This window comes from Ranitomeya variabilis, chromosome 3 (assembly GCF_051348905.1).
Source record: "Ranitomeya variabilis isolate aRanVar5 chromosome 3, aRanVar5.hap1, whole genome shotgun sequence".
NCBI lineage: Eukaryota > Metazoa > Chordata > Amphibia > Anura > Dendrobatidae > Ranitomeya > Ranitomeya variabilis.
The window spans coordinates 36,620,330-36,632,708 of record NC_135234.1 but is presented as its reverse complement, the minus strand read 5'-3'; the positions used below and the strand labels follow the sequence as shown (position 1 = coordinate 36,632,708).

Here is a 12,379-nt window from a genome sequence, read left to right as displayed (position 1 = left end):
CACGTTTCCATAGAAACCAGCTGTTTTTTTTCCCTTTTGAATGCAAGGATTTTTTTATTTTTACTTTTTACGCCTGATTGCATAATTTGAGCTGATCTGCTGGATGCTGAAGCTTGATTGGTCAACTCTGTTATATAATATTTCATATAGAAAGGAGACCGTAACTCTGTGCACTTGATAATTAAAGGGCCAGTATACCTAAACTGCGGGGGGGGGGGGGGTGTTTGTGTTTTTTTTAAATGGTAATCTTAAAGGTGCGTTTCCTACATGGGATTTGCACTGGTCAGATATTCATGGTGGGATTGGGTGCACCGGGTCCCCTATTATGCCAGGCAACGTTGCCACTGCACGGAGGCAGAGCAAGAATTGAGAGGTGAGACTGCTGCTAATTGTAAAGTTGCTGCAAGATCCCCCAGTGTGAGACGATTGGGCATGGTAATTCAACATGTCTGATCTTTCTCATCCCGGCATAATCTTTTGGGGTGGATGGAGAGTTGTGAGGCCGCCATAAACATCAGATGGTTGTCCAGTCCGGGCAAAATTGTCCGACTTTAGTCTTATGTAAATGGGGACCCTAAATACTTGTTCCTTATGGCTGACCCCCAAAATTATATTTTTGGGCTTTTTTTTTTTTCCCCCTCTTATCAAGTCACCTTCAAATATGCTGCAGATATGACCAGTGAGGAGTCTGGGGGAAAAAAAAAACAAGTGCTTGGCACGGCAGAAAAACTTTGAAGCTTTTATCAAGCCCATGGACCATCAAATGGAGAGGCCAGAAATATTTTAAGGAGGCTCCTAAACAAATTTTCGTATTCTTCATTAGCAAATTCAGCCATAATGAAGGGGGAATGTGGGGAACAAGTTATTTGGATCCTATTTCCTTGGCGATAATAGAAAGCGCCCAACGCTGGAGGATTTGTCCTATCCGGCACTGACGGCCCCATTGACTTTCGATGAATTCTTCATTTTCTCCCGGCCGACACTGTGGTGTCAGAATCTGAGCACATCCACTTATCAAGGAGCCGAGCCCTCGGCAGATTTTACGTAATCTGGTTCTATTCTTGCCGCAGCGCCCTGCCCGCGCTGGTAGATGAGACTTGTCAGAACAGACTCCCACCGCGGCTCTATTTATACACGTGCAATCTGCTGTTCCGTACATTGCACAGTCGTGTTTCCTTACAAAACCACAAGAAACCTGTACTTTCATTGTGGGATTTGGATATAATGCAAAAGTTTCCTGAACGTCCCGTTTTCAGACCAGGAACGTTTTACCTCGGATGTCGGAACGATTAACCCCTCACTGGAAATTTACGGTACTTTAGAATCTGAGAGATAATTCCGTAGAACAATATTCTGTAAAATTTGAAAAATAAAATAATACGTTAAGGTTCTTGGCGACAACCAATATGGTGATTTATTCCGAGTGTTGAAGGGTTGTCGTCCAGCGTACAGCGGAGATTTGCCATTTGGGATAATCAGTGGTGGCCATGTTACTTTTCACCCAAGTTTTCTCGAAAGTTTACTGAGATAAGTCCTTAACATTCATTCTTATCTGAACAAAGTCCCTTTTACGCATTAAGGTTGATGGAACCTCTGTTGACCGGTGGGATCGACATATGGGGGCCTGCCGACTCTCCTCAGATGATTTTGAAAGATTAGGCGGTTTATTTATTTTTTAATAAAGATGTTTTCCAGACAAATAAGCCGCCACCAAAGAATTCTCTGAATGCTCCACCAAGCCGGGAGAGAGCCACAGACCTGTTCGGCCAACCGTTATCTAAGTGGTGGCACATGGCTTAGAATCAGTGTTCCCCAACTCCGGTCCTCAAGAGCCACCAACAGGTCATGTTTTCAGGATTTCCTTAGTTTTGCACAGGTGATTGATTTCTTGCCTGTCCAGGTGTTGCCATTATCACCTGTGCAATACTAAGGAAATCCTGAAAACATGACCTGTTGGTGGCTCTTGAGGACCGGAGTTGGGGAACACTGGCTTAGATAATCCATTACTTTGACTTATTGGATTCCCACATGTACAGAGATACCTCGCATGTCACGGCTTCAGCTCCCCCCAAAATGTTACCTCCGTACAGGGTTGTTCCTGGTCACCTGCTGCAAAGTGGCTCCAGTCAAGAAAACGCTGCTAACTGTAGTCCCGGGGTCAGCCAGGGGACCAGGAACGCCATTGTGCCACAAGAGGTTCCATACGAAGTTGTGCAGCAACTCCTTCCATTTTCACGATTAATGAGGATCTCTGTCAGACCCGCAGAAGTCATTACTGGGTTTGTCCCTTTTATAATATCCCACTTGACAGTTAACTGTCGTCACGCTTGTGCTGCTCAAACTGTTCTCTCCAATGCCTCCCCCCTCTTTTGGTCTCTCTCTCGCCTCTTTTGGCCTCTCTCTCGCCTCTTTTGGCCTCTCTCTCTCGCCTCTTTTGGCCTCTCTCTCTCTCGCCTCTTTTGGCCTCTCTCTCTCGCCTCCTTTGGCCTCTCTCTCGCCTCTTTTGGCCTCTCTCTCTCGCCTCTTTTGGCCTCTCTCTCTCTCGCCTCTTTTGGCCTCTCTCTCTCGCCTCTTTTGGCCTCTCTCTCTCGCCTCTTTTGGCCTCTCTCTCGCCAGTATTGAGCATTAACCCTAGCACTTCAGAGCAGCGCTTACAAAGCCAATAGAAAAGAGCTTGTAAGCGCTGTGTGCTTGTTTGGCCACTGCTGCAAGACTGAAGTGGAGTCCAGTAACATAGGCAATGAGCCATAAACAATACAATGAAGAATGACTCCATTCTTAAGACTGGATAGACATTAAGTTGTTATCAGCACACTGGAATTTTACCCATATAACATGAAAATAACCCCTTGAAGTGATTGCTTATTCTTGCGATATGCTGTCCTTTTTTGCCCTTTTAACTTTTTGTTTGCATTTTAGAGGGAGATGCTCTGATATATTATCATAACTATATTTCCCTAGTGCAGGGACACACAGGACTCCTCTCCCTGCCGTTACACCCCATCACTGGCACGTGGAGATTGAGCGATTTCTGAGGTTCTTCCTGTGCAGTTTCTGCATTCTGATGCTTTTATTTCGTGGTATATGGATGAGGGGTCAGAACGCATTAGAGCAGACGGTTTTCATCTCTAACCTTACAGCGCGGTTGTTTAGTGGCGATCTCCAGGGTATTGAGAGAAAACAATAAAACTCTGGTAAAACATGTTCTGACCACTCTGCACCTACATGCCTATTGTAGAAGCTGCGCATAGTAACGGCAGATTCCCGGCTCGGAGCCTTGGCTTCCTTCGCTGCGATCTATAAAGACGAGGCGATTTTCTTCCATTAGATTATTTATTTTATCACCCAGCTTTTCCTTACTGCTGAACGGCAATGCATCCTGACTCGCTAGTGAAGTAGACAGATTTTCTTTTCCGGATTGTATCAGACAACCGATCTATTAACGCAATACTGGAGTTAAAGTTTCAGGGATGCACAAATGTAAAAAAAATCTATAAAATTCTGTTTTTTTTTTTCCAATATCAACAATGTCATTTATTTCATTTTTATTTTTTTTTTTATTTCAGGACTTCAGCTAAATCAAGAAATGAATGACCAGGAAGCAGAAAGGCCCTATGTGGAGTGATGCTGGATCCGTTGTTCCTCTGCCAGAGGTGACTGTTCTTCCTGTGTGATACCGGAGCATTTTTACTTGTCATTTACCCCCCTGATACTTCATGGCCCCGGACTACGAATGCTTTGCATTCTGTTTTTGTTTTTTTTTTTTTTTTGTTTTTTTTTGGCTTTTTATTAAATTTGGAGACCTGCGATTCTCCAATATTTAAAGTAAAGCTCTGGCAAACACTGTCTATCACCAGACGAATTAGCATTTGTTTCTTTATCATATAATGTATTTTCTTAGTGGAGGGAATACACCAGAACAGCCATGTAGGTCTCCTTAATCATGAGCTCTATTTAACCCCGCCCCCACCACTGATTGGCAGCTTTGTATACTGAGCATAGGCAGAAAGTGGTCAATCAGTGGTGGGGGGCGGAGTTATACTGAGCACTGCTAGATCGGCAGCAGAGAAAACGGATTTTTATCAAAAGTACAACACACAGCCCATTGGTGACACATCATTGGAATCAGGGTCTCTTCCCCTACACCATACAGCTGTCAGACTAAGCAAAAACCTGCTGACATTTCCTTTAAGTTAGTGTTTCTCAACTCCAGTTCTCAAGACCCCACAACAGGTCACGTTTTCAGGATTTCCTTAGTATTGTACAGGTGATAATTCCATCACCTGCTCGAGCATTAATTCCATCGCCTGTGCAGTGCTAAGGAAATCCTGAAAACATGACCTGTTGTGGGGTCTTGAGGACTGGAGTTGAGTGGAACACTGCTTGAAGGAATGAATGAGTCCAGCAGCCCTAGGCCATTCAATAAACTCACATATTCAAAGTAATAAATGCTAAAGATTGCTTTGACAATAAAAAAAATATTTTTAGAGGTTAATGGTTGCATTTAATTAATAAAATTGCACTAATTTTCAATCTGCAATCTTCTTTCATTTTCGGCCCTCCTGATATTTATTGTGCAGCCAGATCCAAGTTTCCGACTTTTCCCTTGTGTGAGCGTCTATCCCAGGAATATAGGCTGTATGTAAAGTCTGTTATCCTGAGTGCTGCTCTCTTATTAGCTCATATATCAGTATGTCTTCTATCTTGCACTTATTTCCTCCTCATTGGCGTTCCTTCTTTTCTATAGCATGTTTTCTCTCCCCTCACTGAGAATGTAGATACTTTCCCCCCCTCCACATTGTAGAGAACTGTGTCCAATATCCTCTCTTCCTGCGGCTATCGCTAAAACCTGAGAGGAGGGAGGATGAGCGCAGAGAGATGGCAGAACTGAGGAGGAGCTCTGACAGATTTGTAACATTTTTGCGGATCTACAATGGTAGAAACATTCTAGAGGACTATTTAGAATCTTGCAATTTAGGAAGCAGATGAACAGTAAAAGAAAATTATTTTTGTAGATGCAAATGGCCATACTATTGGAATTGCAAAGAGCAGCTTGCTGATGGTTTCTCTATATATTAGATAAGTTTACTTTTTTTTTTTTTTACTGAATATGTAGCGATAATATATTTTTCAGTTGCAAAAATCAAACAATAGGACGTAGTATATGAACGTCTGGCACCGCCACCTCGGCAGCACGCTCGTGTGATGGGGAACACTCGGGCGCTTTCTTCACGCTGCTGCTTAAAACAATAGTTTTAGTGAAACACAGCTGTGACTTTGGGCTTTCAGTCACTACTTCATGCCTTTAGTGAGGGGAGCACAAACCTGCTGATGGTTTCCTTTTAAACCTTCCATGTACAAGTTGCCTTTTATTCACCTTATTAGTGATAGTGGAACCCAGTTCTGCATTTTAGGAAAAAGTAAAACGTCCCCAGCGGTGCCCAGCTTTCTGTATGTGTATTTCTTCTATGCTTTCTATTTTTTCCTCCGCGCCGCCCGCCCGCCGTGATGAAAGCCCCGTTGTAGGCGCTCTCCGTGCACTTGAAGCCGACATCAGATCTTCCCCTGTAGGCATTGCTCTTTCACATTCATCCATTTCTCTTCTGTCAGCGGAAAAGCTTTCAACGGTTGAATCTACCTCAAGGGGAAGTGACAATGTCCTTTTATGCTCTTGCATCAACAGACTTGTCACCCGTCACTCTGCCTTGTCCAGACTTTCCCTTTTAATTGAGGTCACCCATCCATTATCCCTTTGAGAAACTTCTCTTACTTTACTCCATCTGACTGACCAATTTGTGGCAGACGCTGCAAACAGCTGCCTACGGCGGGATCATCGGAGGGACGCGGCGCAGATCGCTCACTTCACCTTCTACTTTTGTTTGCAGTTACATCTTGCGTTTTTTTTTTTTCTAGTTTATTTTATTTATTTTTTTTTTTTTGTAGCTGTACCTTGCTGCAATTGTATAGCCAGGCCCTGACTCATTCTATCTGAGCAGCATTTACTGCGTGACCTGTTCCCTCTTCTGAGTAGGAACTTGGAAAGTCTTTTTTTTTTTTTTTTTTTTTTACTTTATTTTTTTTATTGTTTAAGCTTGGCTTTTATAGAGTTGTTCGTTTTCTTTAAATGAGAATTATGCTATCAACTGACTTTGCATAAGTCAATAGTACAGGTGAATATAACAAGCTTTTGTAGTATTTATTATGGCGCATTCTTCCTTTTTTCCCCCCTTCTCCTAAACTCCTCATTTACTCTGAGAAATAAAGGTTAATTCCATCTTCTGTGGACTACTATTATACTCCTATGGAGAGCATAGGAGGAGCAGAGTGAGAAAACAAGCAGAGGCAGACACTGCGCTTTCTAACAAGTCTTTTACCTCACCCCAGAGCTGGATTCACATATACACCGCTCAGAACTGTCATATAATGTCTTCCATGACTCGGCTGCTTTTGTCTGTGCGCTAACCGAATGCAGTAAAACCTCTGTTCAAGGCTTATATGGGAGAATTCATCGCAGCTTATCTCCTCCCTCCAGCTCAGAGTGGATGGCAAATTAAGAGACAAAGCCTGCAGAAGGGATAACTGTTGAAAATGCCAGATACAAGCCATATTTTGGCCAGAAATTGTGTTATTCCTCCTGTACACACAGGACAGCTTATTCTGAAAAGTTACTTTTAAAGTATGGTTGGCCTATAAAAATATTACATGTATTTCCTTTATATAAAACCATTACTATACGCTGTCGCATTACAATGCTCAGTCAGTAGCACCAGCATTATCATAGTGGGAACACTAATCCGTTACATTTATTAAATAATTAAGCGTTAATTAGACGTTGTCATTTGTGTTGTCTGAGTGACATGTGTATGTATTATAATTGCTGTGTTGGAATATATTAGTCTCTCCCTTTTATATTGTCTCGTCTGAATTCCATTCTATGTCTACTGTTAATTGTTGCTGTTGTGCATATGATACCCTCGCGGTATAATACGCAGCAGGTGCAATCAATTTTTCAATTGTAAAAGTGTATAGGATTAGAAAGGACTGTTTTCTTTAAAAAAAAAAAGCAAAAGCAATGTGCATTAGCGTTTTCCATTCTGGCATCTTTCTTTCTCTTTTTCTCTTCTCTCTTTTTCTCTTCTCTCTTTTTCTCTTCTCTCTTTTTCTCTTCTCTCTCTTTTTCTCTTCTCTCTCTTTTTTTCTTTCTCTCTTTTTCTCTTCTCTCTCTTTTTTTCTTTCTCTCTTTTTCTCTTCTCTCTCTTTTTTTCTTTCTCTCTTTTTTTCTTTCTCTTTTTCTTTCTCTCTTTTTCTTTCTCTCTTTTTCTTTCTCTCTTTTTCTTTCTCTCTTTTTCTTTCTCTCTTTTTCTTTCTCTCTTTTTCTTTCTCTCTTTTTCTTTCTCTCTTTTTCTTTCTCTCTTTTTCTTTCTCTCTTTTTCTTTCTCTCTTTTTCTTTCTCTCTTTTTCTTTCTCTCTTTTTCTTTCTCTCTTTTTCTTTCTCTTTTTCTTTCTCTCTTTTTCTTTCTCTCTTTTTCTTTCTCTCTTTTTCTTTCTCTCTTTTTCTTTCTCTCTTTTTCTTTCTCTCTTTTTCTTTCTCTCTTTTTCTTTCTCTCTTTTTCTTTCTCTCTTTTTCTTTCTCTTTTTCTTTCTCTCTTTTTCTTTCTCTCTTTTTCTTTCTCTCTTTTTCTTTCTCTCTTTTTCTTTCTCTCTTTTTCTTTCTCTCTTTTTCTTTCTCTCTTTTTCTTTCTCTCTTTTTCTCTCTCTCTTTTTCTCTCTCTCTTTTTCTCTCTCTTTTTCTCTCTCTCTTTTTCTCTCTCTCTCTTTCTCTCTCTCTTTTTCTTTCTCTCTCTCTTTTTCTTTCTCTCTCTTTTTCTTTCTCTCTCTCTTTTTCTTTCTCTCTCTCTTTTTCTTTCTCTCTCTCTTTTTCTTTCTCTCTCTCTTTTTCTTTCTCTCTCTCTTTTTCTTTCTCTCTCTCTTTTTCTTTCTCTCTCTCTTTTTCTTTCTCTCTCTCTTTTTCTTTCTCTCTCTCTTTTTCTTTCTCTCTCTTTTTCTTTCTCTCTTTTTCTTTCTCTCTTTTTCTTTCTCTCTTTTTCTTTCTCTCTTTTTCTTTCTCTCTTTTTCTTTCTCTCTTTTTCTTTCTCTCTTCTTTCTCTCTTCTTTCTCTCTTTTTCTTTCTCTCTTTTTCTTTCTCTCTTTTTCTTTCTCTCTTTTTCTTTCTCTCTTTTTCTTTCTCTCTTTTTCTTTCTCTCTTTTTCTTTCTCTCTTTTTCTTTCTCTCTTTTTCTTTCTCTTTTTCTTTCTCTCTTTTTCTTTCTCTCTTTTTCTTTCTCTCTTTTTCTTTCTCTCTTTTTCTTTCTCTCTTTTTCTTTCTCTCTCTCTCATAGACCCAACATCAACACCTCCTGTTGTGGGACTGGCGTTGGAGAACCCTTTTAAAGTTATTTTACAGTAAAGGTTGCTGTTCCGATAACGCTGCGACCTCCACACTCCTGCCGGGACACGTGCACGATCGTTAAGTATGAGTCTCGGTAGATGTATGAGGTCATAACGTCCTTGATGCACCGCGCTCTTCCAATGTTGGAGGGAGCCGCATTGGGAAAACTCTTGAAGCCAAGCTCTAAAGTTTATTACGCTGCACTCTCATCGTTGGATACAAATGGTTATTTGTTTGTTTTTTGTTTTTAGACGGTGAAATCATGGGAAACGCAGAAAGCCAAAATGTAGAGCAAGCATTGTACGGTAAAGAGCACCCAAGCCTGGGCCGCAAGCACACCTCCCGCTCTCTCCGTATCTCCAACAAAGCTTCGCGCCGTACGAGGCATGCTTCTTCTGGGAAACCGGTGCACCGTAACTCGGAAGTCAGCAACAGGTCAAGTAGTACTCCCAGCATCCCACAGTCTCTTGCAGAAAATGGCATGGAACCCTACTCTCAGGATGGCACCCTCGATGACTATGACAGCCGAGGATGGGCAGACATGGGCATGAGACCCGTCTCCTATCACACCGATTCTTCCGTCACTCCTAGCTTGAACAGCAGCACAGTCCTCACCGCGGCCTCCGTCCAGAGTATGCAGGATTCTGAAGAAGGCAGACTGTACGGTGAGGAACCTGCCTACTACCCTGATGGAAACGGTCGATCTCAACTGTACATAACCAACGGGCCCACCCTCTTGGATCCCGCCAGTTTTAAGAAGAAGCGCTCCAAATCCGCTGACATATGGAGGGAAGACAGCCTCGAATTTTCACTCTCGGACCTGAGCCAAGAACACTTAACTAGCACAGAGGAGATTCTATGTTCCACCGAAGAGAGAGATTGCGAAGAAACCATAAGGATTGATCCTGGAGACTCTCCCACCCAGCTGGACTCTTCTCAACGTGCCAACTCCTTAACAGACTTGTACCCGCAGAAGAGCCAGCTCGCCACCATCAACGGTGTCCCCAGGAATAAGTTTATGATCTACTGTCGAAATTTGGTGTCTCACCCGCCAGAGTCTGTCCAATACAAAACGTCAGCCGCTTCGGTCAATGAGGCGCCGTCCTACAGCAACTACAACACCCTCCCCTGCAGGAAGTCTCACTGTCTGTCCGAAGGGGCTACAAACTTGAAGCTCAGCCATAGTAACAGCATGCACGGGCGCCGGGCGAAAACTACTCAGGTAAAGATTTGCCTTTTAGATCTTGACCTTTTCTGACACACCTGAAGAGGTGTGAGTTATAAGGTTCCGAAGCAGATGAAGAGGTGTGTGTTATGTGGTTCTGCAGAAGCTGAGTGTTGTGCTTTATAATGTTCCTTTTAAGTGGAGTGGTGTGCGTGTACGTTATGAGGTTCTGCAGCAGCTGAGATGTTATGATTAGCTCTTGGGAAGGGCATTGAGGTTCTGCAGCAGCTGACCTGTATTACTCTGTCAAAAGAATTTGTAGCAAGACTATAACTGTATATTGCAGCTCAGCTGCTGACAAACAATTTTTTTTTTTTTTTTGGACCAAAAAAAGAGAAATTTAAAAAGGATGACTCTCCGGAGTAGTTGTCATAGGAATCCTATCCTCTAAATCTTTATCAGTAGTTCACCCCTTTCTGTAACCAGTAGCAACCAATGAAATATTTATTGCACTGGAAATAGAAACGCTTTTGCTCTAGAAAACAATGATACAAATCTGTGTGATGTAATATTTCTAGGGGAAGTAATGTTCCCGTAAACCGCAGACCCTCGCACCGTAGGTCAGGAAACACGTGACTGACAGCCTGACTTCGTACAAACTCTCCGTCTTCTGATTAATTGTGACACGTCTCTGCTGAATGTGCTTAGGACATGGACATGGCCAGCTCGGTGTCCGTGTTTTTTTGTTTTTTTTTAGTCCCGGTCCATCAAAAATAAAGCACGAGACAACTTTGCAGTCAGTATTTTTTGTTTCTGATGTTTTTGTCCAGCACCTATATAGATAAAGGAGTGTCTATGGCAACAGACAACAAACAAAACCCTGTGTAGTCGGATTTTAGTGCATCACTCCTTTCTATCTCTTCTTTACATCTTACAAACGTGTCAGAAGTATTTTACCTTAAAGAATAAGTCTTTTTTTTTATTTTTTATTTAATAAACTAATAGAGCACATAAAAATAAGCAATTTTATGAGAGAAATCCTTTTTATTCTCCTGGTCTGATCATTCATTCTCAAAATTCTCGAGTGAATAAAGACTTCCCCCATTACTGAGAGATGACAGTTGGTGCTCATAAAGTTCTACGGAGAAGTGTACCTGCCGCTGTAGCCGCACTAGCAGCGGAATGTCTGCTGCCTTTAGCTCCTCCCCTCTGCGTAGAATTTTAAAAGCACCAACTGTCATCTCCGTAATGGAGAAATCTGTCTTCAGGGTATACAGATTATACTCATGAACTGGGAGTGAAGGATCAATCCGGAGGGGGGAAAAGCTAACTTCTCTCATAAGATAAATTAAAAAGTGTCTTATCCTTTTTGTGTATTATTTGAGATTAGTTGACAGGTTCCGTTATAAAGTGTAACCGTCGGTTTGATTCCTGCTACCGTAACCTTCAAATGTTGATCTTGAGAAAAGGGTCAAAGTTGTTTTTAAGACTGGTTAATCCCAAATCTACACTTTCTTGCCCCCATTGAGGGGGGTCTCCTCTCTAGTGGTTAGTAATCTGGGCTGAGTGCTCCCTTCTAATCCTGTTTTGTTAACTTACATTTCTGCCCACTTAGTGTCCCAACTACTTAAAGGGATACCAGCCCGATTTACATACGTCTTAATTGGTTTACGTTTTCTTTAGCTTCATCTGATCTGTGATGATGGCGCTCTGGTGGAGGTGTCCGCTCCATCTAGAATCATAAATTGTTCCCCCCAATCTCAAATTACCTGTCGTCTCTATTTACTATTATGTCGAGAGGTTTAATTTTTTCCTTTTAAAGGTAACCTGTCTCCCCCAAAATCGATGGTGAGCTAAGCCCACCAGCATCAGGGGCTTATCTACAGCATTCTGTAATGCTGTAGATAAGCCCCCGATGTATCCTAAAAGATGAAAAAGAGAGGTTAGATTTATACTCACCCAGGGGTGGTCCGATCGGATGGGCGTTGCGGTCCAGTCCGGCGCCTCCTATCTTCCGATGACGTGGTCTTCATGCTCCCCGTACTTTGCCCTGTTGAGGGCAGAGCAAAGTACTGCAGAGGGCAGAGCAAAGTACTGCAGTGCGTAGGCGCTGGGCGCCTCTGACCTTCCTGGCGCCTGCGCGCTGCAGTACTTTGCTCTGCCCTCAACAGGGCAGACAAAGTACGCCTGCGCCGCAGCATGAAGACCAGAAGAGGACGTCATCGTAAGAAGATGGGAGGCCCCGGACCGGACCGGACCGCGACGCCCATTAGATCGGACCCCCCGTCCAGGTGAGTATAATCTAACCTCTTTTTCTCATCTTTCAGGTTACATCGGGGGCTTATCTACAGCATTACAGAATGCTGTAGATAAGCCCCTGATGCCGGTGGGCTTAGCTTACCGTCGATTTTGGGGGTGACAGGTTCCCTTTAAGAAAAGAATCAAAATGAATGTGACCGGATTCTTTCATGTATAATTAAAATGCGACCATACAAATTCGAGAAATGTCTGTAGGACTTCCCGAAGCATTTAATTTGTGTGGTCATGTTCCGGCTCCCCCATGATGGCAGATGTTGGAGAGATGGATTGGGCAGTTGAGCTTTGATATGCCCAATCGTCATGGCTGTAGGATTGTGGGGAATGAGGAGCTTTGAAACGACTTTCTAAGGTGTCATGTCGTTCTGTAGTCAGGAGGCGCCATGGGCATTAGTCTTCTGAAATCGGCGAGCCTTAATAAAGCTCAAGGAGTAGTCTGGTGTGGCTACCCCACACTATTAGGCCCATTGA

General features: G+C 42.4%; 1 protein-coding gene across 5 annotated transcripts in view; it reads left to right on the top strand.

Annotated features, from left to right (window-relative positions):
• Nucleotides 1-12,379, top strand: part of TIAM1 (TIAM Rac1 associated GEF 1) — a 263,811-nt gene that overhangs the window by 130,229 nt on the left and 121,203 nt on the right. For all 5 annotated transcript variants that reach the window (XM_077293967.1, XM_077293963.1, XM_077293964.1 and 2 more), the window contains 2 exons: nt 3,567-3,653; nt 8,679-9,649. In XM_077293967.1, coding sequence (XP_077150082.1) covers nt 8,690-9,649 — 960 coding nt within the window. In that variant the 5' untranslated portion in view covers nt 3,567-3,653; nt 8,679-8,689. The remainder of the gene's footprint in view (nt 1-3,566; nt 3,654-8,678; nt 9,650-12,379) is intronic.